The sequence below is a fragment of the Trichechus manatus genome, unplaced genomic scaffold (assembly GCF_000243295.1).
Source record: "Trichechus manatus latirostris isolate Lorelei unplaced genomic scaffold, TriManLat1.0 scaffold00038, whole genome shotgun sequence".
Classification (NCBI taxonomy): Eukaryota; Metazoa; Chordata; class Mammalia; order Sirenia; family Trichechidae; genus Trichechus; species Trichechus manatus.
The window spans coordinates 13029038-13055824 of record NW_004443974.1 but is presented as its reverse complement, the minus strand read 5'-3'; the positions used below and the strand labels follow the sequence as shown (position 1 = coordinate 13055824).

At 51.2% G+C, this 26787-nt stretch overlaps 3 protein-coding genes across 7 annotated transcripts in view; 1 reads left to right on the top strand and 2 right to left on the bottom strand.

Annotated features, from left to right (window-relative positions):
• The first annotated feature begins 1726 nt into the window (after positions 1 to 1726).
• On the top strand, positions 1727 to 5021 carry ZDHHC12 (zinc finger DHHC-type palmitoyltransferase 12). Of its 4 annotated transcripts, XM_023730633.1 has the most exons (7): positions 1752 to 1893; positions 2197 to 2210; positions 2891 to 2921; positions 3295 to 3518; positions 3898 to 3975; positions 4162 to 4328; positions 4552 to 5021. In XM_023730633.1, exons 1-7 carry the CDS (start codon positions 1752 to 1754, stop codon positions 4868 to 4870), a joined length of 975 nt encoding a protein of 324 aa, XP_023586401.1. In that variant the 3' UTR covers positions 4871 to 5021. The 4 variants fall into 4 exon arrangements, with proteins under 4 accessions (XP_004375788.1, XP_023586401.1, XP_023586402.1 ...); XM_004375731.2 differs by lacking the exons at positions 2197 to 2210; positions 2891 to 2921 and having other exon boundaries at positions 1727 to 1851; positions 3382 to 3518; XM_023730634.1 differs by lacking the exons at positions 2197 to 2210; positions 2891 to 2921 and having other exon boundaries at positions 1752 to 1851; positions 3382 to 3518; positions 4165 to 4328.
• A 123-nt stretch (positions 5022 to 5144) lies between these two features.
• PKN3 (protein kinase N3) lies at positions 5145 to 17545 on the bottom strand. 2 transcript variants are annotated; one of them, XM_004375730.2, is made up of 22 exons: positions 17442 to 17545; positions 13853 to 14093; positions 13489 to 13634; positions 12792 to 12903; positions 12574 to 12701; positions 12183 to 12366; positions 10615 to 10761; positions 10419 to 10528; positions 10164 to 10307; positions 9665 to 9740; positions 9410 to 9578; positions 9123 to 9225; positions 8941 to 9008; positions 8557 to 8620; positions 8358 to 8449; positions 7755 to 7931; positions 6932 to 6994; positions 6712 to 6788; positions 6190 to 6332; positions 5995 to 6102; positions 5813 to 5849; positions 5145 to 5660 (listed from the first exon to the last, which is right to left on the bottom strand). In XM_004375730.2, the coding sequence occupies exons 1-22, from the start codon at positions 17463 to 17465 to the stop codon at positions 5572 to 5574; spliced, it is 2502 nt and encodes an 833-aa protein (XP_004375787.1). In that variant the 5' UTR covers positions 17466 to 17545; the 3' UTR covers positions 5145 to 5571. The 2 variants fall into 2 exon arrangements, with proteins under 2 accessions (XP_004375787.1, XP_004375786.1); XM_004375729.3 differs by having other exon boundaries at positions 5149 to 5660; positions 5769 to 5849.
• Positions 17546 to 20577: 3032 nt separating this feature from the next.
• SET (SET nuclear proto-oncogene) overlaps positions 20578 to 26787 on the bottom strand; it is a 7013-nt gene continuing 803 nt past the window's right edge. Inside the window, exons 2-8 of the mRNA XM_004375728.2 lie at positions 25605 to 25662; positions 24794 to 24936; positions 24289 to 24392; positions 24069 to 24182; positions 23286 to 23456; positions 23007 to 23153; positions 20578 to 22391 (exon numbers count right to left, since the gene is read on the bottom strand). Of these exons, the coding sequence (XP_004375785.1) occupies positions 22368 to 22391; positions 23007 to 23153; positions 23286 to 23456; positions 24069 to 24182; positions 24289 to 24392; positions 24794 to 24936; positions 25605 to 25662 (761 nt within the window). The 3' untranslated portion in view covers positions 20578 to 22367. The remainder of the gene's footprint in view (positions 22392 to 23006; positions 23154 to 23285; positions 23457 to 24068; positions 24183 to 24288; positions 24393 to 24793; positions 24937 to 25604; positions 25663 to 26787) is intronic.

The following is a 26787-nucleotide window of genomic DNA, read 5'->3' as shown; positions in this document are numbered from 1 at the left end:
CAACCTTGGGTTCCCCATTTCCATTGTCCAGCTTTCCCGTCCCCTCCTGCCTTCTCTTCCTTGCCCCTGAGCTGGTGTGCCCATTTAGTCTCATATATATACATGGTTGAACTACATGTTTTATAGGCCTGTCTAATCTTTGGCTGAAGGGTGAGCCTCAGGAATGACTTCAGTACTGAGTTAAAAGGGTGTCCAGGGGCCATACTCTCAAGCTTTTGCCAGTCTGTCAGACCAGTAAGTCTGGTCTTTTTTTTTGCGGGGGGGGAGTTTGAATTTTGTTCTACATTTTTCTCCATCTCTGTCCAGGATGCTGTATTGTGATCCCTGTCAGAGCAGTTGGTGGTGGTAACTGGCACCATCTAGTTGTGCTGGACTCAGTCTGGTGGAGGCTGTGGTAGTTGTGGTCCATTAGTCCTTTGGACTAATCTTTCCCTTGTGTCTTTGGTTTTCTTCATTCTCCCTTGCTGCAGACAGGATGGAACCAGTAGTCGTATCTTAGATGGCCGCTCACAAGCTTTTAAGACTCCAGACGCGACTCACGGAAGCAGGATGTAGAACATTTTCTTCATAACCTGTTAATTAAGCTAGATGTCCCCCGAGACCATGGTCCCCAGTAATTCGATCCCTCAGGGAGTTTGGATGTGTCTGTGAAGTGTCTATGGCTTTGCCTTGGGCAAGTTGTGCTGACTTCCCCAGTATTGTGTACTGTCTTACCCTTCGCCAAAGTTACCTATTGTCTAGTTAGTGTTTTTCCCTCCCGACTCCTCCCCTGCTTCGTAACCATCAGAGATTGTTTTTCTGTGTGTAAACCTTTTCATGAGTTTTTATAATAGTGGTCTCATACAGTATTTGTCCTTTTGTGATTGACTTACTTCACTCAGCATAATGCCCTCCAGATTCATCCATGTTGTGAGATGTTTCGAAGATTCATCATTGTTCTTTATCATTGGGTAGTATTCCATTGTGTGTATATGTACCATAGTTTATCCATTCATCTGCTGAAGGGCACTTGGGTTGTTTCCATCTTTTTGCTATTGTGAATAATGCTGCAATGACCATGGGTGTGCATATGTCTATTCGCGTGATGGCTCTTATTTCTCTAGGATATATTCCTAGGAGTGGGATAGCTGGCAGTGCTGGTATTTCGAACTCTGAACCACGTTGGGCCCCTATAGCCAAAATCAATGTACCACGAACCTCCACTTTGCTCCGATTCAGCTTGCAATACCTAAGCATGAATAGCAAGGTGGTAAGGGTGTCACCATGGAGCAATCTTGGGCGAGTCCTGTCGCTCTTGAGGCCTCAGTCACCACATCACTGAAATGGGCACAATTCTGCATCCAGAAGTCAGAGCAAGCATCTGCATCCTTGAAGCGCGCAGGACTCGCAGGGAGGTGCCCGCATCCGCGAGCCTGTGGAGTGTGGGACAAAGACAGAGCCCAGGGGGGCGGGGCCGAGACACGCGCCAGCCCTTCGGCTTTCGAAAGTTACCTGGCTGGTGGGGGTTAGGGTTGGGGAAGTTACTGGCTGCGCGCGCGCGCGCGCATCGGCCCCGCCCCCAGTTTCTTCAGGCACCTGTTGGCTCGAGGGCCCACTCCGGTAGCGTCTTCCAACCAATAGGCAGCCTTTCTGACCCAATCTGGTCCCGCCCACCTCCAGGATCCTCCAATCCCCGGGTGGCCACGGCCCCTCTCCCTCGGAGGGACCGCCCCACCGGCCACTTCTTCCGGGTGGGGCCCCGGGCAGAGGCGATGGCGCCCTGGGCGTTCATCAGCCCCGGGGTCGTGGTGCGGACCGGGCACACTGTGCTGACCTGGGGGATCACGCTGGTGCTCTTCCTGCATGATACCGGTGAGCCAGACCCCGCGCGACCCCGGACCCACCCGATCCCGCGTGGCTCCCCAGACGTTTGGGACTCTGCTGGATCCCCAAAGATTCCGGGATCCACCCGATCTCCTCCAGCTCCCGAGGCCCCCTTCCCCACTTGTTCCAAGAACCACTAGCTTTCCGCCTGATACCCAGTTGATTCATAATTGATCCCAGTATCTTCCTGACCCCTGCCAAACGCCCTGTCCATCCCGGGACCCATCCGGTGCCCACCAGATTGGAGGATCGACTCGAGCCCCCATCTCTCCTGATTACAGGACCCACCCAATCCTTCCCAGGAATTGACTCCCAACCTTCCCCATCCCTGAGATTCCGAGAATCAAGTAGATTCAAGGACCGGCATCCCGCCCACCCTGGTGGCCACTAGCTGCCTAAGTCCAGGCTCCCCAAGTCCAGGCTCCCCATCCTCTGTCAAGAGGAGAATATACTGACTGGGGAGCGGCCAGTACCCCATCTTCCCATCCTCGCTTCTTGCCCTGTAACACCCACTTGCCTCCCCACACTTATCATTCCCCAGTAGCCCCCTACCCAGTGCTTTACCTATGACTGAGGGCCTCCAGCACAAGTTCTGACCCTCCCCTACTACCATCCACCTCTCCCAGCCCCCACCCCTCTCTCTTTGCTGCAGCCTCAGCCCCTGGACTGTTGCTGGTTCTTTCTTCCCAAAACCACCTCAAGTCTCCTCAACCACCTCTCCCTTCATACTAAAAACCTGCTCAGGTCTGCCCATCAGAAAAGGATCTCCCAACCTCCTTACTTTCTTTGCTTCCTTTTACAACCAAGAGGTACCAGTTGTCCACTCTGCTGCCTGACTGACTCATGGCCCCTCACTCTTCAGTCCCTCTGCCCTGCCCCCTAAAACAATACTCGGTCACCTCCATGGATCCAGGCACTGGCTGGACCCTCCCCAGGCCTGGGCTCCCTCATGTCCCTCTGCAGCATGCAAGCCTGCCAGTCCTGCCCTCCTGGGCCTCTGTCCCGTGGGCATTGCAGACCTGGTCAGTGTCTCCCCATCGCAGATGCCAGACCTGGGAGTTGGCCCGAACCCCTCCTCTCTCCCCACATCCAGTCAAGTCTGGCCCTTTTGACCTCCTTATCCTCCCTCTGTTCCCCTCCTCCTCTCCGCCCTCCCTGCCAGAGCCCTTGCCCAGCTACCCTCCTCTCCTGTCTGCACAGGCCTCTCTGCCTCCAGGCTCCCCCTCTAATCCATCTTCTCTCCAGCAGCAGAAAGGCTTTCAGAAACACAAATCTGACCCTATAACCTTCTATGGTTCCCTGTTACCTTCAAGATAAAATACACACTGCTTTTCTATTTTTTGCTGGGTCCCAACTTCTTCCTTCTGGGCCCCATGATGTGGCCACACCTGACCACTCTTCGAACCACTCTTCGGTCTTTGCTCCGTTAAGAACACTTCCCCACCTCCAGCTGCCCCACCCCCACACCCTTCCATTTGGCCGTGCTCCAGCCTCACTCCTGTCCTCTGGCCTCTCCAGAGCTGCGGCAATGGGAAGAGCAGGGGGAGCTGCTCCTGCCCCTAACCTTCCTACTCCTGGTGCTGGGCTCCCTGCTGCTCTACCTGGCTGTGTCGCTCATGGACCCGGGCTACATGAATGTTCAGCCCCAGCCCCAGGTAACCAGGGGCTCCCTGGGAGCATGAATTCCTCTTCCCAGCAACAGGGGACCCAAGACCCCAATAACTATCTACATGCCAGGCTTTCGTGGGGCATATCAGTGAATCCTCTTGCCAGCACTGTGAGACAGAAACAGTTAAAACCTCATCCTACAATGAGGAAAAGGCCCAAAGAGCAAAAGCAACTTGCAAAAGTCACACAGCCTCCCTCAGTCCAGGGCGCTTGACCCCACTTCACCACCTCCATTCCCCATGGGATGAGCACCAAACTGTCCACACCCAGAGCTCCAGAGTTAAGCTGGCCCCCAAGGGAAACACCCATTGATGCCATCTGCCTCCCATGGGGACCCCATCTTATACTCTGTCCCCCCATTTTCAGGAAGAACTCAAGGAGGAGCAGATGGCCATGGTTCCTCAGGCCACCCCCCTTCGGCGCTGCAGATACTGCCTGGTGCTGGTGGGTGATGCAGGACCCCGTGAGAGGGGCTGGGGTGAGGTTGAGACTCCCTGACCTTTTCTTGCCCCAGTACCCCGATCCTCCAGGAAGGCCTCCCAGATTCAGGCCTGGACCCCGGCCCTCACCCCTCCCCTCGGGCTCACAGGGGATGCAGTGTTAAGCCCAGATTCCCCTTGATGCCCACAGCAGCCACTGAGGGCCCGGCACTGCCATGAGTGCCACCGCTGTGTCCGCCGCTATGACCACCACTGCCCCTGGATGGAGAACTGTGTGGGGGAGCGCAACCACCCACTCTTCGTGGCCTACCTGGCGCTGCAACTGGTGGTGCTTCTGTGGGCCCTGTACCTGGCATGGTAGGCACCACTGCGGCCCTGGGAGCGTGCGGGAAAGCAGGCAACCTGTGTCCACAAGGTGTATACGAAGCCAGGTCTCCACTGGCTGAAGGGGGCTCCTTCTTCAGAGGCCTCAGCCCCCTCCCAAATGGCCTGCTTACCCAGGCTCTCCAGAGCTCAGCAGAGGGAGGGAGGGAGGGGTACTGCTACATCCCAGCTCTGGGTCCCCCATCCTGTCCTGCAGGTCCGGCCTCCGGTTCTTCCAGCCCTGGGGGCTGTGGCTGCGGTCCAGTGGCCTCCTATTTGCCACATTCCTGCTGCTGTCTCTCTTCTCATCAGTGGCCGGCCTGCTCCTGGCCTCGCATCTCTACCTGGTGGCCAGCAACACCACCACGTGGGAGTTCATCTCCTCACACCGCATTGCCTACCTCCGCCAACGCTCCAGCAACCCCTTCGACCGCGGCCTGATCCGCAACCTGGCCCACTTCTTCTGCGGATGGCCCTCGGGGTCCTGGGAGACCCTCTGGGCTGAGGAAGAGGAGGACAGCAGCCAGGCTGTTTAGGGTCACTGGAGGCAGAGCTGCCATCTTGTGCCTGAAACCAGAGGAGCTGTACCCAGTGGGGTCTGCCCCTCAGAAGGCCCGGGGCTCCTCACTCCTGCCCACTTCCTCCCAGGCCTCAGAGCAGAGCATAAGGATAGAATCTCTGCCTCAGTGAGCAGCTCAGCCCTCTAAAGAAAGAAAGAGAATAAGAGGACCCATGGGATGCTCGGGCACAAACGGACCCCTGGCTTCTGAGACCTCCACCTGCCCCCCGAGCCAGGCTGCCTCCCAGTGCACAGTTTTACAAATTTAATAATCCATAAAGCAAGTCAAGTATTAAAAAAATAAATCAAGCCACTCATGTGGCGCCCTTCTGGTCCATCTCATTGGGAGGCAGAGGAGGGGAAAGGGGGAGCACTTGGCCCAGTGGCACTGAGCAGGCCCCACGACAGAGCAGCCCATGCCGCCACCCCGCGCCCCAATGGCTCATAAATACCAAGCAAGGCCTGGGCCTCCAGAGCAGGGCTCACAGGCGAGCACACTGGTGGGCACACAGTGGCTCTAACAGTCTGGGGGACAGAGATGGTAGGGGAGCCCCTCAGGGCTCCAGGAATCGCTCTGACACGAAGTCGAAGTCCCGGAAGGCAGCCTGTTGGCGGGTGGTGAGTGGGCTTCGGGGGTCAGGCGGGGTCAGGGCAGGCGGCAACCCCGTGAACTCGCCCTCAAAGTAGCACAGGTCTGCAGGGCCACAGAGGGTGGGCACGAAGGGGGGCTGGACGGTGCGGGTGAGCATGGCCTGCCAGTCGGTGGCCTGAGGGCAAGGGCAGAGGGTCCTGAGATGGGAGCCGCAGCCCCCGAGCTCACTCCACACCCCGCACTCTGGCCAGGCACTGGCCCCCCTGCCGCCCAGGCCACTTACCCTGAAGAAAGGCTGTGTCTTGATCTCCTCAGCATCCTGCTCGCCTGCCCCCAGGCGCTGCTCTGGGCACTTCTGGAGGAGCTGGAAGAGAGGACAGTGCTTGCTGAGTGCATTCAGCCCAGGCGCTGCCCGCCTCCTCAGGCACCCAGTCAAGCTGGGCCCAGTGGTGGAGGGCATGTGAATGATGAGCAGCTATCTGCCCCAGCCCTGGGCCTGCGGTGCTTACCTTCTGAATGAGCTCAAGTGCTTGCACAGACAGGAAGCGGGGGTATGGGGCATCCTCGTTGACAATGCAGTCGAACACCTCCTCTTCAGTATCCCCTGGGAACGGGCACTGTGGAGATGGGGGCTCAGCAGGGTGCAGGGGCCACCCCACCCCTCCCCGACCTGGAGGCCCCAGCAGCCCCGGCCCAGCACTCACCTCACCCACCAGCATCTCGTAGAGCAGCACACCCAGCCCCCACCAGTCCACTGCCCGCGTATAGGCCTCCTGGGTCAGCACCTCGGGGGCCAGAAACTCTGGGGTGCCACAGAAGGTACTTGTCCGGTCCCCAAAGCCAATCCCTGCAAAACCAACACCCACACTGGACACCTCCTTCATGTCCTGTTCACAATGACTTCTGCGGGTTTAAGAACCACCAGCTAACCTTTCTGATGCCAGAGTCTCAGAGGGCCAAGCTCACATGCCAGGGTCATACAGGAAACAGAACCCAGTACCTCTCCCAGCCCTGACTACACGCTCTCCCTCTCTGGCCAAGAGCAAGCTGGGTTGGTCTTTTTTTTAAGAGCCTCTGGTGTAGGGAAGGAAGGGCCAATGTGCCCAGCTGTTCCCGAGAATGAGGGCCCAGGTGGGGGAAGCAAGCCATCAGTGAGGACGAGACCGTCTGGGCGATGCCACTTTCCCACAAAGCTGGACGGGGGATCCTGTGCAGGTGGCACCTACCTTCCTTGCATAGCCCGAAGTCTGCAATCTTCAGGAACCCCTGGGCATCCAGCAGGAGGTTGTCCAACTTTATGTCCCTGAGAGCAAGGGGGCAGATCACAGGGACTGGGAAGGGCTGAGGCCCAGAGAACAGCAACTTGCCCCCAGAGCAGCCCAGGGGGGTGGGCAGCAACCACCCCCATGCTCACCCCACTTCCAGCATCTCTGGGGCAAAAGTTACCTGTAAATAATCTTCTTCTCATGTAAGAACTGCAGCCCCAGGACCACACAGGCCAGGTAGAACCTTAGGAGGTGTGGGGGAGAGTTCAAGATGGCGGGGGGTGGGGTGGGAGGTAGGGCAGGGAGGCACCAGGATGGCATGGCCTGGGGACCCCTTTGATGCCCTGGCCGGAGTCAAGTGTGGGTGAGGTGACAAACTGAGATGAGCATCATGCCCAGGCTGGGGACTCCTCCAGACAACAGTCCCAAGGTATCCCAAGGTCACTGTGCACTAACAGCCTACCCTTCCTGGGTTCTTAAGCTGTGCTGGGGCTATGCCAGCAGCCCCTGCAGTTGATACTCATGATGCCTATTTTCAGACGAGGATCTGAGGCTCCAGGTAAGTGCCTGCCCAGGGTCACACAGCTAGTGGCAGAGCTGATGTGTGAACCCAGGTCTTCCCAACTCCAGAGCCTGCACCCTGGTGGGTAATGATTAACAGCTCCAGCTGCCATTCATTGTGCACTTCCCGTTCCTGTCCCTGTGCTGGGCAATTTATAAATGTTACTCTCATCTATGCAACAATCCTATGAAACAGATATTATTGCCCCAATTCACAGCAACAATCCAATAAAATAGATACTATTGGCCCGCCCAATTCACAGCTACATAAACTGAGGCTGAGGGTCACAAACACTGAGAGTTGAAGCCAGGATTTGAAGCAAGGCCTCTCTAACTCCATGCCCTTCTGCTGATGGGTGCCTGGAGGAAGCAGGATGAAGGGAGCTGGGTAGAAGGAATCGGAACGCTTGCGGTAGATGCAGGAAGGAGGGATGGGAACACACCGGGCTTGGGGCTCAGGGAAGACGTCCTCGTGGATCTGCATCATAAGGTCTCCTCCAGGCACAAACTCAGTCACGAAGCAGGCGTGGCTGGAGGTCTGGAAGCAGGCAAGTAGGGAGAGCAGGAAGGGGTGCCCAGTGCGGCCCACAGCCTCCAGGATCCGCTTCTCACAGTACAGGCTGCAGGGCAGGGCACGGGTCTTAGAGGGAAGGAAGAGCTCGGCTAACTGCACCCAGCCACCCACATGACACCCCTGGCTCACTGGGTCCTCAGTCAAAGGGCCAGGTGGGTAGAGTGATGGCTTCTATATGTCAGGGCTCATGAGCCCACACATCACCAAGGACCCCCATTTACAGATGAGGAAACTGAGGTTCAGAGAAAAAAGGAAACCTGCTCACGGGGCACACAGTTAATAATTACAGGTGCTAAAAAGAAAACCCAGGCCTGGCTGGCCCCAGAGCCTGCACCCTCAGCCTTGACAGGGTCACCTCTCCAAAGCCCCACGAGCCTTCAGCTGCCTTCTGGATGCCCGTAGCCCTAGCCCCAGCCACCTTGGGTACTCTCTGGGTCCAGGTGCCTGGGGAAGGCACAGCCCCACTACACACCTGTCTATCTCATCCCGGCCAAGCACCTCCTGTTTCTTTAGCGCTTTGATGGCATAGTATTTTCCCGTCCCCTTGAATTGGACCAGGAGGACCTGGGGGCAAAGAGAGATGAGCCCAGGTAGACAGTGCAGGGAAGACCCCAGCAGCCTTCACTTCTCCCACAGAATCCCAGTGTCCTGCCCCCTCCTTAGCCCACTACCTTTCCAAAGTGCCCGCGGCCCAGCACAGCCAAGCAGCGGAAGTCTTGAAGCCGGGGGGGTTTCCTACAAGAGAGAGAGGGCACAGGAAACCCCCTGGGACAATGGCTGGGCCCCCACCAGGAGCCCCTCCAAAACCTCCATGCCCAGTCCTGGGCTGTCCCCACCTATAGGGCTTGTGGGACAGGGGCTGGAGAGTGCTGCAAGGGGGTGGTCCTAGGACAGCAGTTTATCCTAGAGTCTGGTATATAGCTGGAGCTCAGTAATGTGGGCTTAGCGAGTAAGAACCTGAGACCAAGGCAGTGATACGTCAAGGAACATCGGAGTGTAAATGAATGGATACACAATTGTTCAAGTAAGGGTATAATTGTCTCAATTGTGGGTACCTGGTGGGTGAGGCTGGTGGAGACGACCTGAGTCCCATCCTGGGCTCCATGTGGGGGCGTTTGGTGAGCTGTGAGGGCAGAGGGGTTCAGGATCCAGCTGGGCTTCCTTCCCCTGCCCCCAGCTGCGCTGCCCCCCACAATAGCCCTAAGAGCTACAGCTCAGCCCTCCCCCTGCACCTCACCGGAGTCTCCTCGGGGGTGGGCTCCCGGGACAGGTAGAGGTGCGGGGGCTTGGGTGGGGGCTTTGTCTCTTCTCCCAAGGGGGCTTTCCTGGGTGGGAAATTACTGTGGGGAGGAAACAGAAACATGGCCAATGGGATGACTGGTAGGAATGGACACACAGCCATGCAAAGACACAGAGAGGACAGACAGAGAGTGAGCAATGGAGACTGACAGACAGACATGGACAGAACCTGGAGAGGGATGGATGCCACAGAGAAGCTGCAGTTGGGGCAAGGTGGCTCCTCACCTGGGGGAGGCAGGGTTGGCGGCCCCCCAGGGTGTGGTCGGGGTCTGGGGACAGCCTCTAGGGGGGCTGATGGTACTTGGAGAGCTGCAGGGGGGCAGCAGGTTCATGACCAACCGCCCCCAGGCCACCATGCTGAGGTTCATCTGGGAAGCCCTCAGGAAGTCCTGGCCTGAGGAGCAAAGGAGGGGCTTAGTCTTAGGGCCCCTAACAGCCCAGCCCTGCTCCCTACACGCACATCCCTCACCCCCTCCGCACCTCTGCGTTTAGAGAAAATGCGTTTCTGCCTTTGCAGGCGAGGCCTCCTCTCAATGATGGGGTCACAGAAGGTCACCTGTGGGGGCAGGGGCCAGGGATAGGACCAGTCCTCTCCATCCTAACTGCCATGGTACCTCCTTGGAGTCCAGTACCCAGCCTGCGCCCCCAACATCAACAAATGCAAAGAGGCAGAGGGCTCAGAGGGTTGGAGCCTACGCCATCCTTGTTCCCAGTGTGGAAACTGAGGCCAGAGAAGACAGGCAGTTGTCTAGGGTCACACACAAGGCAGGGCAGAGTCAGGACTCAGGCTCCCAGACTCCTGTGCAGTGCTCTCTCCACTGCCCCAGAGAGGGACTGGGGATCCTACATTCTTGGAGACTGCCTCCCTCTGGGCCTCCATCTCCACATCTACGCATGGATGGGTCACAGTCTTGAAGGCTCTTCTAGTGCTGAGGGACCCAGGGGCCTGCGAGGTCAGAAGGCAGCAGGCAATGAGCACCTGGACGAAGAGCAGCCCCTGAGGCACCAGGCTGAGAGAGAGCTGGTGACAGGCATTGTCCAGGAAGTCCTCAAGCCTCAGGAAGGCCACGCCACACAGCTGCCGCCAGTCTCGCCAGTGCACCCCAATCTCCAGCTCACGAGCCTAAATCAGGGAGGGCCAGGTTGGGGGTGAGGGTGCAGAACCAGCCCCCTCTTGGTCAGCCTTCCACCCCATGGCCCAAGGGTACCCCCGACTTCACAAGGCTAGCGTTACACGCTCCAGTGGGATGACAAAGGTCTGGTTCCAGGACTGCTTGGCCACTGGCCCCCAGCCTGTCTGGCCCACAGCACGGTTGTCCACCTTCAGCACAGCCAGCACCTCGCCTGCAAGGCCAGAGGCAGGGCTCAGGGCAGGTTGTGAGCACGGGTTCCCTGCTGCCCTCCACAGCTGTCTGCAGCCCCCTACTCACTGGTCAGCTCGCCCCCACTACGCTGCTGCTTGGCCCTGGCCCAAAGCCAGCCCTCGGAGGGGCTCCCAGCCAGGGCAGCTGCTGGAGAACGTCCAGGCACGGCTGTCAGCAGCTGCTCACAGCCCAGGAGGTGGACCTGCAGCGTCCCTGTGGGAAAGCATGGGTGGTAGTGCATGCTGAGGTGTCATCCTCCATTGTCCCTCCACCACCACCAATGGGCCCCAGGAATGGCAGCTTCTCCTGGAGGTGGCTGAACCCAGACCCGGACCACATTAGGCTTGGCAGCCACCTGCCATCCTCAGGGCAGACCATCTGGCATCCCTTCCTAAGCATCCTCTATGTGCCAGGGGCAGCAGGGACACACAGGCAGGGAAGCTAAAGGCTCAGACCTCAGTCCAGGCCATGCAAAGCCTCAGTAAATCATGAGATGCCCAGGGCTCAGGGCCTAGAGCTTGGGGCAGGGAGCAGGAGGCCTGGCTTCCTGTCCGACTTCCTCCCTGGGCCTCAATTTCCCCATCTATACAGTCAGATGAGTCCCAGCTCTGCCCTACCTCTCACAAAGGGTACAAAACATGTGGGCTCATTTTTAGGGTCATTACAGTTTTGTCTCTCAAGAAGCAGTGAGAATCAAGCATATTTTCCAGACATAAACCGGGCCCAAGAGCACCATTTAGGGAGTCCAGGCCTGGGGGCTACATTCAGAGAGATCTTATAAACAAAGGCAGGTGCCCAGGGTGGGAAAACTGTCTTAGGAAGAATGCCTGGAGAAAACGGGGTATCTAGCTAGATGACAAGATATGGGGTGGCCCCATGTAGCTGAATTCCAGGCTTTTTAACATGTTCCCTCTACCTTCCCCAACTTGTCTACCCAGACAACTCTTACGTGTCCTTCAAGACCAAGCTCAGACACCACCTCCTCCAGAAAGCATTCTCTGATTCCCCAAGGCCAGGTGAGGGACCCCACCCAGCCCCTGTACTTCCCCTTCTCAGCTCTGCTCACAGTGGAGTGTGGCCTGCCTGCCCCCACACTAACACTCTGTGCAGGCAGGGAGAGGGCTAATTCACACTGTATCCCAGGTGGGAAGCTCAGGGCTGCAAAGTTGATGCTCTCAGATTATTTATTGATTGCAATTCAGCTGCTGCTACAAGGAGAGAGAACTCAGCTTGGAATAAGAACAAACTTTCTAATAGTCTGAGCTGCCCAGGACTAAGAACCAAGGCCACCAGGGCTGTAAATTCCCCAACACTGGCATTTTAACCATTATCGTGGTTACTGATTTAAACAACAGCTACACTGATCAAGTGCTGACTGTGCCAGGCACTGTGCTTAGCACTTCACATGCAACAACTGAGTCTTCACAGCAACCCTGTGAGACAGATGCTATTTTCCCCATTTTACAGATGGATAAACTAAGGTTCACAGAGGGGATGTTAGTTGACCAAGGTCACATAGCTAGTGGGTGGTGGGGCCAGGATTGGAACTTTTCTCCAAAGTTCATCCCCACCATGCTCTAAGGTCCTCCAAGCAAGAGGAGGACAGTTGCGAAGGAGATGGGACTCCTGGCTACCTGTCAGAGTGGTGGGCTTCACGAGTGTCCCTGAAGGCTGAGAGTTCCCAGGCACAGCAGTCTGCAGCTCTCGGGCCACACTGCTACGCAGCGGGTGGGCAGGAGGCAGTCCCTCCAGCAGCTGCTCCAAGGCCAGCCTCAGGAGGTCCAGTTTCTGGGACGACTCCTGGAGCTGGGCCTGAGCCTGCAGGAGGTGACAGAGGTGGGCACAGCAGCCTAGGCCACCTTGAGACACACCCCCACCCCCGCCATGAGGTCTGGGAAGAATGTGCCTTCTGGTTCCTCATTTGCACTCCCACAGTCCGGTGGTGCCTCCCACCACTGCAGAGGGGGAATGGGCGCAAGCTGACCCTTGGAGGGGAGTAGGAAGACAGGGGGAACTTGGCCTGACCTCGACCAGCGCCTTGCGGTCCTGCGTTCGCCGGCTGCCGAGCAATTTCACCACGTTCTTAGCACCCTCAGCCACAGCCGCTTCAATGCGCAGTCGATGCTGCAGCTCCTCCGCCAGCAACTCGGGACCTGGGGATGAGGGGGCCAGACAAGATCCCTCCAGGCCCTCGGGTCCATGCCCTGCTCTGCCCAGCCCATCCCCACTTCTCAAGGCCTCACCTGACTCAGGGGACCCACTGGCCTCCAAGCTGCTGATCTTCATCCGCAGCAGGGCCACCTTCAGCTGGCTGTCCCGAAGCATCTGCTGGACAGCTGCCAGGAGCTTCCTTTCCTGTGGGGTTGCAACATATGCTCCATCAGACCATTGCTGGGCCAAAGCCTCCCCATCAGACCAAGGACTGGAGCTGAGTCTCCCCCATCAGAACAGGGTTACAGCCTGTTAGACCAGGTATGGGACAGAGACTCCCTTATCATTCCAGACCTGGGCTGGGGTCAAGTCTCCCCCATCAGATCAGGGTTGCTGCTAAGCCTCCCTCATCATATCAGAGCTAGGGCTAAGCCCCTCCTGTAAGACATGGCCTGGAGTTGAGCTCCCATCATGCTGGAAGCTGGGACTGGGCTGTGTCTTCCCTACCGGACTGGGGACTTAGGCCAGATTCCCACATTAGACCAGTGTCATACCCCCTCTGTTAGGCTAGGGGTTAGAGCCATACCTTCCCCACCAAACTGGAATTTGGAGCTCTGCCTCCCCCATTAGACTAAGGGTTCAGACTGTGTCTCTTTATAGGGTGGGCTGACTTTTCTTATCAGAATAGGGGTTGGAGCTCTACCTCCCCTAATAACCTGAGAGCCATGCCTCTCCTATCAGATTGGAGGCTAGGGCTGTGCCTCCCCCAACAGACCCCAGGGGCTTTACCTTAGGGGTGCCACTGGCACACGTGTGGGTCATATTCTCGGCCCCCTGCTTTACTTTCAGCTCCACCTGCAGCTGCCTCCGTAGAGCCTCCAGGTGCCGAGCCCTTGGTTGCTCTGCCCGCAGTCGGGGTCCCGAAGCCACAGGTTCTGTGCACAGGGAGTGTGAGGCACGTGAACTCCTCACCCAGAGCCTAGATTTCTCCTCTCCTCCCCTCCTGAGGGGCACTGGCAAGGGATACCCTGAGGAGGCCCAGAGGGGGTGAGGCAGCCTGCCTGGGGCCACACAGTAGGCAGGAGCAAGACCTAGGAGCCAGCTAGGTACAGTGCTTCCTGTCTTGAGGGGTCTCCTTACACGCCTCACTCACCAGCCGGGCCAGGCCCAGGGCCAGGCAACAGGATGCGAGCATGCAGCTCTCGTAGCTCCCCATGCAGCTGCTCCAGGCGGCGGTTGGAGGACCGCAGCAGCTGCTGCACATGGCCCAGGTGGCGGCGGTCTGTGACCACACGCCGCAGGTTCTCCACACCCTCCTTGATCTTCAACTCCTTCTGGATGGCCCGGCGGATCAGCTCTTTCTCGTCCTCTGGGGGCTGCTGGCCTACCCCAGGCTGCAGAAAGGCAGAGAAGTCATGCCATGCAGCAGCTACTATCAGCTGGAGGGAAAGAGAGGAGTGGAAGGTACCCAGGACCAACAGATACAGGGTTTGAGAAGCTTCTCTGACCTTAGAGTTCAGTGCCTCTACATCAGATGGTACCTTAAAGGCCACTTATCCAGCTCACTCTCCTGTCCTCTGCCATTCAGAAAAAGAAAAGAGAGGAAAAAAATAGCTGATGCTTAGAGATGGTACTTGCTGGGTGCCAGGTTCGGTTCTAAGAGCTTTACATATACCAACTCCTTAATCCTCACACCAACCCCATGAGGTAGGTACAGTTATCCCCATTTCACAGATGAGGAAACTGAGACACAGAAAGGTTAAGTAACTTGTAAGGTCACAACCCAGAGAAGGAGATGCCACCATCTCTTGGGCCTCAGCCTCTCCCTGCCAGCTACCCTTAATCAGGCTGTTTTCTCTATATCTGGGAGCCAGGGTAGATGAAAAAAAGGCTCACTGCTGAGAAGCATTGTGCCAAGTCACACAGAGAAGGCAGTCGGAGGCCTGAGTAAGAGGTCAGGGCTTCTTCCCCTGACGTCCCAACGCCACAGGTGGCAAAGCAGAGGCACAGAAAGGAGCTGAGGAGGGTTCTAGGGGTACGGTGCATTGAATCACTTTTATATGGCCTTTTTCGCCATGGTCTTATAACTCTCACCAAATGACTGGGTGGGACTAAGCTATCCAAGCAGATTGGATAGCTTATTAATAATGCAAATAATATGCATGGCACCCTTATGGGGGTGGGATCATGCAAATAAGGTGTATGGAACCCCAACGAGTAGATTGGTCAGGTTTGCCATCCCACTAGGCTTAAAATGAGCCATCCCAGAGGTGGACAGGGGAGACTTCACTACCACCAAGAAAAGACAGGAGCGGAGCACATCCTTTGGACCTGGGGTCCCTGTGCTGAGAACTTTCTATACCCAGGAGACAGAGAGAGAAAGCTGTAACACCAGAGACGGCACAAGACAGCGAGAAGGGACAGCAAGGAAATGGCAGCAGCAGAACCAGGACACCAGTGTGAGACAGAGCAGTGGGTTTCCCGGCCCAAGGAACAAGGCTGTTACAGTGGGTGTGCCGACTTACGGACCCACAGAGCCAGAGAAATGAGAGCCTTCAGGCAGGAGGCTTCCTTGTGGAGTGGGGTGCCCCGGGCACTTATTGGCAGGGCTAAAGAGCTTTGTAACACTTGCCCAAACAGGACAGAGGGGCTGAGGGACCAAGGGCCAGAGAGAGGCCTGCCTGTGGGCGCAGCTAAGAAGAGGTTGTCCTGATGGAAGAACTGTATGCTGAGTTGTTCCTGATTCTGAACTGTAACCTGTTACTTCCCTAATAAGGAGCCCTGGTGGTGCAGTGGTTAAAGTGCTCAGCTGCTACCCAAAAGGTCAGTGGTTCAAACCCACCAGCTGCTCCTCAGGAGAAAGATGTGGCAGTCTGCTTCTGTAAAGTTTTACAGCCTTAGAAACCCTATGGGGCAGTTCTATTTTGTCCTATAGGGTCACTATGAGTTGGAATTGACTCAATAGCAGTGGGTTAGTTTTTTTTGGACTTCACTAATACATCCTATGAGGAAACCCTTGTGGCATAGTGGTTAAGTGCTACAGCTGCTAAGCAAAAGGTTAGCCGTTCGAATTCACCAGGGGCTCCTGGAAACTCTATGGGGCAGCTCTACTCTGTCCTATAGTATTGCTATGAGTCAGAATGGACTCGACAGCAATGGGAATAAACCCCATAACTGTGAGTATGGTCTGTGAGTTGTGTGGCCACTGCAAGGAATTATCAAAACCAGCAGAGAAGTAGGGAGTGCCATGGGAGAGGTGGCTGGTGTTAGAACTGGTACAAAGGTTGGAGAGAGGAGGTATGTCTGACCTATGCCTCACAGGAATTAGCTTTGGGCTGATGCAATGGTGATTCTCTCTCCCCCTCCTGAAGTTAGAGGAGGTCAGATGCCCACCCCCCACACCATTTTTACAGGGGGCCCACTCCCAGATTGGTTGCTGGGGAAAGTAGGAAGCTCTTTCACTACTTCCCCCCAGGCTGGAGCAAGGAAGATGAAAACCTCCTTCCTAGAGGCCATTTCAAACTGACCGGTGCCAAAGCTGACCTCAGCCCAGGGTAACTGCTGATGCCCACCCCCACTCTTGCAGGGCCCCCTATACCCTCCACCTTACCTTTTGTCTCTCCATCTCCTGAGCTCTGTGGAAGGGGTAGCCACCTCAGTCTCAGGGACCCCACCCCAGGCCTGCCCTAGGCATGCTGGGCCTGGCTCTAGAGGGCAGGGGCGAGGCTCAGGAAATCCTTTGACCGCCCCAGCCGAGAGAACCAGAGCCAAAGGCCTGAGCAAACAAAGATCCCATGGAGCTAGGGGCCCGGCCACCAGGGTCCTGAGTCACCCTGCTGCTGCTGGGCGGAGGCTCGCAGGAAATAGGAAAATGTGTACAAGCCACCTCTGGAACAAGCAGACAGACGGACCTCCGCAGGAAGGGGGTGGGAGGGGGTGGACGCAGCCTTGAGGGCTCCCTAAGCGTTTGGGGTAGGAGGAGCTCAAGTAGTCTCTGCCTCACCTGTGAACATACCCCATGGTCCTGTCTGCTCTGTGCTGGGACCCTATCTTGTATACACACGTTTGCTCTGGGCTAGAGCACCTCCCCAGTAACAGACGCACACACAGCCTTGGGCCCCTGTGCCCACTGGCACAGACCGCCAGCTCTGGGCCGGAACTCTGCCGCCCTCCGCGTTCTGAGCTGGAACTCTCTGTGTGCCTGGAGGTTCGGCCCCGGTGCTGGACTAGGCCATACCCTCGAGTACAGTCCCCGCGCGCCTCGTGTGCTCAGAGAAGCACCCCGCAGGTGCGCGGACTGGCCCCCTCCTGGGACCCCTCTCCACGCGCACACAGCGTCTTCATCTCCACGACCCCTCCCCAAGTGCCCACACGGACCCTTTTTGCTTTCCCGGTTAATTCATACTGGCCCTGGTGTCCCGCCTGGAAAAACCGATTTTAGGAAACTTTAGGGCCTACCCAGGTGGCTCTGATTGAGGCTTCAGAAGTGCTCATGGGCTGGCCTGACTAGAGGCTCTGAGTCACCTCGTGGTTGATTGACGGAAATTTCCCAGGACATGAACGACTTAACCTCAGTGCGCAGGTCTTCACTGCGAAGATGTAGCGGAGCCCGGGGCAGGGGCTGGGATACCGGGAGGGGTGGGGGTTGTGGATTTAGGGAACGGGACTTGTGGCGCGGCCGGAGCTTTCCCCGCACCCCCTTAGCCCCCGCCCGCGGCCCGGCCTCTCCGGGTGCAGTTCACCTGCCGCGGCGCCCCCTCCTCCATGGCGCCGCTCGGGCCCCTCCTCTCGACTACTCCGGTTCCGGAAGCCCCGGCTGCTCTTCCAGGACTTTCAAACTTGAAACTTCCCGGGAAGCGGCGTTGGAGAAGCGGGATCGGGCGCCCCCTCCTGAGATCCGCTGGCCCTCCCGAGACCTTGGGATTAGCGCCGCCTCTTGGCCGCGCGGGATCAGCGCCCCAGATTCCGCTCCTGAAATCTGAGGCCCGAGTGCCTCCCTCCCCCGAGGCGGATTTTAGACCCCACGCACCCTCTTCTGAGGCCGCAGTTCCCGCTCTATTCGGTGACCCCCGCCCGGAATGGAGGGCGCAAAGGAAGCATTTCCCCGGCCCTGGTTCCCTTGCGTTGCAGTGCCGCGCACTCAAGAGAGGCGGAGCCGGGTGAGGAAAGGCCCTTTGGTACATAGTTGTTGTTAGTTGCCTTCTGTACTTAGTAGACTCTTTAAAATGGGGGATCAAGTTGTCCTGAGCTGAATGTTAATAATTATTCATATATAATTCATAAATAAAAAGGGTTTCAGCTTCTGATAGCAGCTCATCGGTTTGAGAGAAACCCTTTAATCAAACTAGCAAGCTTCCCTCTTTCAGGAATTATCCAATAAGCCATCAAGTCAACCAGCACAATGCTAATTAACATTTAAAAATACGTATTTGACTGGATGCTGAATGCTTCTGCAAGCCAAATGGGTTACCTGATTCAACTCTCCATAGGAGGGTGTTTCCCGTCTCTAGGATCATTTATCCACCCCGTGCAGCCAGGAAGCTGAATTATGTGGAAGAACTCAAGATTGTTTTCCTGTGAAATGTTTCACTGCCTCATAGGTCACTTAAGGGAAAGGAGTTCAGAAGTAACAGGATCCATTCGCCTCTCACTTTCTAATGCACCCGAGAGGGGCAAAAGCAAAGCTCCTATGGTGTCCATACCTGGGCTGATGGATAAAGTATGACCAGAGAGCTGTATCTTGTGTCTGATGGTGATAATTCATGGGACTGTAATTCTTAGGAAAACTGAAGTTCATGCTCAACACCTAGTGGATAGTGAGTAGTGCAAACCAACGCTCTAATAAATTGACTGTTGAAAGACTGTACAGTCTGAAAGGAATCTACGACTTCCTAGCAGCCTACATAAGGTAACGTTTTCCCTCTTCCTCTACACATATTTTTTCTTAGCATTGCAACTATCAGTCTGTCTACCTTTAGATTTGCGTCTCTTGGGTAGAATGAGTACACAATGTCACCAATCAGTTGACACACACCTTCCACTTTTAAGTTCTTCATTATTCTTGTTCTCGTCACAAAAAGGCAGTCCTTTTCCTCAGACCTGTTAAAGACTAAATTTGTATGCCTTCACAATCACAGCCATATTTAAAAAAGGAATGGTTGCTGCTGGGGGGGAAGGGGATTACACCTTCCAAATGCCAAGATGTTGTTCTCTATATAAACAAGTGGAGTGGCTGAAGAACTTGTCCCAGCCTTAAGGAAATCCTGAAGTTTTCATCCTTTACAACAGAATTCTGTATTTGCAAAGACCAGAGAAGGTTCATAGCAAAATCTAACAAGAAGAGCAGAAAAATCAAACATGTTTATGGGACCAAGTGAAACCATGAAATGAAGTATGTGCGTTATAAAACAGTAATTGGTACAGGTTACCAAATGAATCCAGAAACAATCAGAATAAAAAACTCATATGCCTTTTAGGAGCCAAGCAAGTGAAGCAAGCCAGCCACATGTAAAGCACATCTGTCAGCCAATAGAAGTCCAGGTGCTCTGTGGACCATTTAAACTACATTTTAAGAGCCAGAGTTGGGTGAAATATAGAGGGTGCTGGCATGTACGGAGGTAACCAAAAACCAGATGAGTCAATTCCAACTCATAGTGACCCTAAAGGACAGGGTAGAACTACCCCATAGTGTTTCCAAGGAGTGGTTGGTGGATTCAAACTGTCGACCTTTCGGTTAGCAGCCAAGCTCTTAGCCACTACACCACCAGGGCTCCTATGGAAGTAGGGTAATCCAATTAAATGTCTTATTTGAAATCAGGACATCATTGAAGAAACAGTAACCTCAGCAACTGCAGGGAGTCTGGAACAGAACATTTCTTAAGTTTTTTGAACTAAATAAGGACACATTACAGGTTGCTGTCCTATCTTCCCAATGCATGCAGTTATTAAATTCCCCTCCTAAGTATGGCACAGCTTTAGAGGAACATGCCCTCTTTCCACAGAAACTACCTAAAAAGCCACTGTTTGCCTTTTTCTTTTATAAATGTCCTTGTAGCAAAGGGGCTTTGAGCCATTCATCCAACTTTCCTAATACACACTTGCCTGAAGTTTGGCCTAAGAACTCCTCTGGCAACCGGGCAGGAAGTACACTAGCTACTCTGTAGCAGTATTTCAGGAGGCTAAGACTGTCTTTTTGCTTCCTCACAGCCTATCACTTTTACAAGATTTTCAGACACAAGGGAGTCTAGAAAGTTGATTCTGACTCATCGCAACCCTACAGGACACAGTAGAACCCATCCAATGGGGTTTCCAATGAGTGGCTGGTAGATTCAAACTGTTGACCTTTTGGTTAGCAGCTAACTCTTAACCACTGTATCACCAGGGCTCCCAGAATAATACTCAGGGGCAAACTACTACCTTGAAGGTCTCCCACTTTCTCAGATCACAAAGATATGAAATTTGCTTAAATGTGACATAACCTAACTGCCCCACAATATAACCGGTACATAAATCTTGTAGTTGTGGTAAACTGTTACCTTTGTGAAACAGAATCCCAGGCTTACTCAATGGGTATTAATTCAGACTTTTTTCCCTAGGGAAAGTCCTTTAAATACTGAGAAATATTTAAAATACCCCATCTCCTCAGTGTTTACTCACCAGTCCAAGTAACATTTAGTAGTTTGTCCACCATTTCCTGTACTCACCAGCTCAAACCTTTTCACATAAATGTATCTATTTGAAGTTTTCCCACACCTCCCCCCCTTCCCCAAGTCACTAAGGATGACATTAACAAGCCAAAAATACTAGCTTACCACCATCTACAGCCAAAAGCAAGTAAAGTTTCTCTACAAAACAAGGAGAATGACCCCAGTCAAAAAAAAATCTTTATGTTCCTTTATTGGAGCAAGATTCCTGACCGGTACAGTGATGTATTTACTAAACATAGAGACCTGTGCAGAGAAATTACATACTATCCATCTAAACAAGTTTCGTTACACTTTGCCTCTTGATGGAATATAGTCCCATTTATAAAGTTTTATACATCAAAAGTTTTGAATTTGACCAGGCTGGCCATTGATTCATCTCTGAAAACGTAAGTGGCATTGATTTAGCTACATATTTTACAGCATTAAAAAAGCTTATGCATTAGGTAGCTTCTCAAAATGTTATTATATGCACAATGGCATTTAGCAGACCAAGCAGAGTCCATCATCTCACCCAGATTCACATAGATGAGTCTCATTTGAGATAGCTTTATGCGAGAGCTGGTACTTGAGACAAAGGAAAGTACTCCTAACCTGAGTTTCTCACCACCAACACGGACTTATACCGAAAGCCTGTCTTCTAAGACACAAGCTATAGTGCCAGTGAAGACATGCCAGCAACTGCCCCGTGTGTGACTCGGCATTAGAGCACCAGGTCTGATGGTGGTGGCAGGCACTATTATCATTATTACATCCCGGTAAATAAGGGCCCATTTTTAAAAAATGCCATTAGAGATAAAAACCAAGGGTACACATACTGAGTTTTGCATAATCTGGTATCCCCAATGATGTGAACATTTCTAGAAACCGATGGCAAACTGTACCCAATGTATCCCAGCTATGGAGCCTTTAATATATTGACTCAAATCCCTTTACTCAGTCCACATAGCCCTGAGGTCATCCTGCAAAGTGCGTATAAAAATATACGGAGTTAAGGTGATAGTTTGACAGTAATGTTAAACAAGTCAAACTTGGACGTCTTAAGTTATCTGTTCTGAGAGAAAAGCATCAAATCCTTTGTGTACACATTTAGTTTTATTGTAACAAAGCAACTTGTACACTTTTAACGTTTAAAACTGAGCATCATGTTTCCTTTCCAGTGAAAACAAAAAGAAAATTTAAAAATAAACAGGAACAAAATTACAATAGAGAATGTCAATTCCAAATTAAGATCCTACAGGTTCTGCTGATTCTCCCATCAAGTGGCAGGGCTCAAGTCATCATTAGGAGAGAATTTTATTTTAAAAGTGTCATCTTAAACTGCAAGGATGTCCGTTAAACATCACAATTAAACATGCCAAAGGAGAAGCCATGTTGTCAAAATGCCCACTTAACCCACCCAAACATCTCAAACCCACCCTTTGCTGACCTTCTATAACCCCATTTTTTTTTTAAGTTTTTTTTTCTTTTTTTAAACAAGAGAAAGTAGACAGATACATGTTGGTAAATGCTGACTGTCCATATTCACATAGAGACACAGTGTAATCTCTGAGCCCAATATACAGAGAAAGGAGGAAAAAAGCTAGAATTCTATGCACTACTACACAGGGGCCTAGCACCCTCCAGCTTCCAGCAGAGTGAAGGGAGCAGAAGGTTTTTCTTTTTTCCCACAGAGCATGGTGGTGTGTTGATTCCATAGTTTTTCTTGAGACAGGAAGAGATAAAAATTAATTTGGAACAGAAAGGGATAGAGATTCTTTTCCCACTGTATTCTGCTCAAGTTATTTCCCCCCAAAATAAGTTGAGAACCATGGTGTAGAGGAGAGAAGAGAGACCTCAAGAACAGGGTTGACTGAGCACAAGAGGGGGAGGGAAGGAAAAAAAAAACAAAAAAAAAAGACTGCAACTTGCTCCCAGGGACTGAAGAAAATTAAAAAAGGAAGGTTGGAATCCATCAGTGTTCTATTAGTCATCTTCTCCTTCGTCCTCCTGTAAGAAAAAAAGTGGGCATTGATTTCAAGTTTATTTCTAAGGCCACTCGCTAGCTCCACAGACCATGATGACAGAACATAAGGGTAACATGCTACGGGGAACCTAATTTTCTGAACCTGAACATCAATCTGCATGGAATCTAGGTTGAAATACCCAGTGCTACTGTTTCAGATAATCAGTGACTTTTCAGCACCAACCAAATCACTGGACATTATTTCAGACCAAATAATTCAAACTGAAATAAAAACTTAACCTAACTATTCAAGAATTTTATAGTTTACAGACTTTTGGTATTTGGGACATTTCTCAGAATTTGACCAGCTGCATTATCTCTATCACTTAAGTACTGATTAGGGAAAGACAGGCTTGGGTAACCATAAAAGCGAACCCCAAAAGCAGAACTGAATACAATGAGATTATCAAAACTTCACTGACTCTTGGACAGTAAATGGCTTGTCTTTTCTACAAATCTTCATGCAAACAATTGGTTCTGGGTCGGTTCCATTATACAATACCTACAACCCCACCCCCAAGTAACAGAAAATTCATCAGTTCGGCTCTTAATGCGTATCAAGACTCTAGTCTTTTGGATTTAGCTAATTTTCCTTTTACCTCTCCTTCCTCTCCCTCATCATCATCTTCATCTTCTTCCCCTTCATCTTCATCCCCTTCTTCATCAATATCTTCCAAACCTTCTTCTTCTTCATCATCATCATCATCTTCTTCTCCTTCCCCTTCTTCATCATCCATATCAGGAACCTTAAAATTAAAAACAAGAGTTACATTGAGAACTCATCTTCAATCAAACAAGGCAAGTGCAACCTTAAATGCAAGAATATTCTGTTACGTGTATTTTAACCTCACACACACACAAGAACATTCTCAACTCACCAAATAGTACTGTAATGGATTTGGCCAAATATCATCTTTGATGACCTCTCCTAATTCATCTGCACCTGCATCAGAATGGTCAGTAAACCAGGTAAAGAAGCTCTCTGGTTCTTCATGCTGCCTCTTCCTGCTGGCTTTGTTCTGCGTTTGACTTGAACGTTTCGTCAAGTCCTAAATGAAGATGAAAAAAAAATTCTGACATAGATGCTTTATAACACTTAAACTTCCTATGATCACAATAAAATTTTCTCCAGAAACAGAATAAAAATAGACATCAGTATATTATCAACACTACTATCATCATCCAAGAACTATAAAATGTACGGTAGGTTAAAAAAAAAAAAAAAAAAAAAGGCCTAAAATTCTAGGTCCACAAGATTGTGTTGTCCTCAAATTTTTATGACAAGCTTTTCCTGAAGAAAAAATAGCAAAACTAATTTTGGCCTTTTCATAAAATTTGGTCCATTTTAAATAACCACTACCGCAATATAATTTTAAACACATCTTACCCTTATCCACTGCAGACAAATGGATTTGGGGAAATAGTAAACCATTTGAAGAGCTCGATTGCCAATAGAGAAACCCCCAAAATTTAGTCTGATTCTTAAACCAAATTGCACTGCAATTTATAACAATAGCTCTAAGCTACTACATTTGGCTTTATCACACTGAGTTTTTAATATATATTTTTTGGTATTTAACATATTGCTAAAGCACTAAGAATTTTAAGTGTTTCAACTAAACCAAAACATTATTTTTGCCCAACAAGTCCTCAAAACATACCTTTCCAGATTTCCATTTGATTTCAGTTGATTTTGAGGATGGATCACCACTCTCATTCAGATGAAATTCTTTGGAAAGAACTTTATTTTCGAAGTAAGGATTTTCATCAAAATACTGTAATAAGTGATTGGAGGATAAGAAATCAATACAAACAGCTCTTCCAGCCAAAACTCAAAGTTAACTTCCATAATGGCAAACAAACTAAATTACTGATACTTACAAAATCTATTCTGTAACCTGATTTAATATCTTCAAATTCTGTCACTTCAACTCTGGTCAAATAATGCAGCGCCTCTTCATCCTCTTCCCCAAGTAATGCAGACACTAGAGCAACAAATTATAGGTCAATTAAATTTTTAACTAACAAACATTAACAACCAACTTAAGTGATCTCTTTAAAAAATTTCTCACATTCAGTGAACATCTTTGGTTTCATAAATCCACTACTAACCAAAGAAAACCAAATGGTTCTTAAATACTTCAGAGTTATCAAAGCTGTCACCTTCTTTTATCAAAAAATTAACAAAGAGTTCCAATTTAAAATATAGCATCTTTTAAATAGGTAGAAAACATTATTATCTGCAAATCTTTTCCTCTCTTTCAACCTGTGCATGCAAACCAGCATGTCAGACAAAAGCCTCATCAAGGTCCCTCCACTCTAATGCATTAACACTTTTGTGTTATTTAATAATGCTCTGCAAACCATTTGGGGGAAGGGGCCATACCTTGTGGATGGTTGACAAATGTTGTTACCCAAAAATTTGGGATTTTGGCGATCAATTCTGACCTCTTCTGAAAGAACGGTTGGCGGAGTTTGTTATATTTTTGTTCTACTTTCAAAATCTCCTCACTGGCTTGTTCATTAAGTCTGAAACAAATGAACACATACGGACAATAAAGAGACTTGTCAAATCCAAAATTTGGTGAGGCCACAAACTGAGTATTTACTCTTATCAGCTTTATACCAGTGCAAAGTGCTTATTTATAATAAACTAATTTCTTGTAGCTAAAGAAACTCAGAAGTCAAAACTATGATGGTTTTTGGCAAGTAGCTCACCCTGCGCTTTCCCATAAGCACTCAATAACGTAGTTCTTAAACTGCTTAAACTCAGCATTTTGGTAACATTGTACATTTACTTCATCTGCTATTACCAGGTCAACTTCAATTGCTTTCCTCAAGCAGGATTTTTCAATAAAGCTCCTGGTCAAGTAACAAAGTTATAAAGCAAGTCAAAGCAATACTGATGCCATAACACTAAACTATCAGAAGTCTACACACTACAATTCAGACAACTTGTAGCTTTCAAAAGCAATCTCAATCTTTGCAAGGTCAATGTACCTTTATCAAATATTTTTTGGTGACTGTACAAATTGCTGGACAGAAAAATAACACTGAATCGCCATAGTATTTCCAACCAAGTTATAATCATCTCTTATTTACTGGATACAAATTTAGCTGACCATAGTTTCAACGACTACTATGCCGTTAGATGCATCCCAGAAAAGACCTCCAAAGTAGATTAAGAAAAACTTTACCTGTCTATTTCATTTTGTACTTCATCAATATGTTCAATTGCTTCCTGCTGTTCTTTTTCTGCAAGAAAAAGTTGCATAAGGCTCAATACTAATTACAAAATGAGTTTAAATAGTTTATCTTAAAAAACAAGAACTATATTACATTTAACTAGCTTTCCTAATGTTAAGAAACACCGTCTATGGTATGTGAGTTGTATCTCAATAAAGCTGTTAAAAAAAACAGCAACAACACTGTCTACAAGGCATGCTCTCCACGTGTTCATGCATTTAATTGGCAAATTACTTTTTAATTAAAAGGCCTTTCAAATCATGCTATCCGTTAGACTACTTAGAAAATGTTTTTGACTATAGTACGTAAAAATTGCTGGAAAAAGAGACTTACTACTAAAGCTTCTATTATGAAAAATGAGAAATAACCTTAATAAAAAATTCTTGATACTAATTGTTCATCACATTACATACCTGTAATAAAATATCGGTCGCTAACCAAGAATACAGAAACCAACCCCCACGACAATAAGCATTAGGGCACCACCAATAGAAAAGTTGAGGATTCTACTCAATATCTATTACAACTACGACATCAGACACACCTACAAAGACAGGTCAGGCACTCGCAACAGTCGTGAACACTCGACTTACGAATACGGTAAACCCCAGGATTTGAATCTGACCTTTCCATCCCTCAACCCAAATTCAGGCGAGCTGCTTGTTTCAGACACGGCTCACACAACTATGGAGCACACTTACAGAGACCAACCGTTAAGTCAGAAAACTATGAAGCACAGAAAGGAGCTGATGAAAAGGGAGTGGTGCTATGGAGAAGATGCCCTTTTTGTCCGGTAAGGACTGCAAAACCTACAAACCCAAGTGGGCGTGAAGGGGCCTGGTTTGGCGGTTCATTTCCGGCAACCATTCGGCGGTTTGCAGCCCCCCTACCGTGAATGCCTTTACAGAATAGGCTAGAATGTTTTCCAACAGACATTTTAAAGCCCCTCCGATACCCTGGCCGCCCGCACTAGGTTTCTCAGCACGCCGCCGCGACGGGTGGCCACCCCACGTGGGGAGTGCACCCGGGCCCGGCCAGAGCATCCTCCCGGTCGGACCAGGCCCAGTGCGCGGCCGGCCGCGTGGTGCCCCGCGCCCCCACCCCGCCCAACCTCGAGGCACAAGGCCGCGCCGC

Excerpts from the sequence above, each read along its gene's own strand:
- ZDHHC12 (XM_023730633.1), top strand. The coding sequence starts at position 1,752 with ATGGCGCCCTGGGCGTTCATCAGCCCCGGGGTCGTGGTGCGGACCGGG. Across the intron at positions 2,922-3,294 it reads CGCAGATGCCAGACCTGGGA|AACACTTCCCCACCTCCAGC; the intron begins GTTGGCCCGAAC and ends TGCTCCGTTAAG. Across the intron at positions 3,519-3,897 it reads ATGTTCAGCCCCAGCCCCAG|GAAGAACTCAAGGAGGAGCA; the intron begins GTAACCAGGGGC and ends CCCCATTTTCAG.
- PKN3 (XM_004375729.3), bottom strand. The coding sequence starts at position 17,465 with ATGGAGGAGGGGGCGCCGCGGCAG. Across the intron at positions 9,009-9,122 it reads CCACCCCCGAGGAGACTCCG|CTCACCAAACGCCCCCACAT; the intron begins GTGAGGTGCAGG and ends CTGCCCTCACAG. Across the intron at positions 5,850-5,994 it reads CACTTGAGCTCATTCAGAAG|CTCCTCCAGAAGTGCCCAGA; the intron begins GTAAGCACCGCA and ends CCTCTCTTCCAG.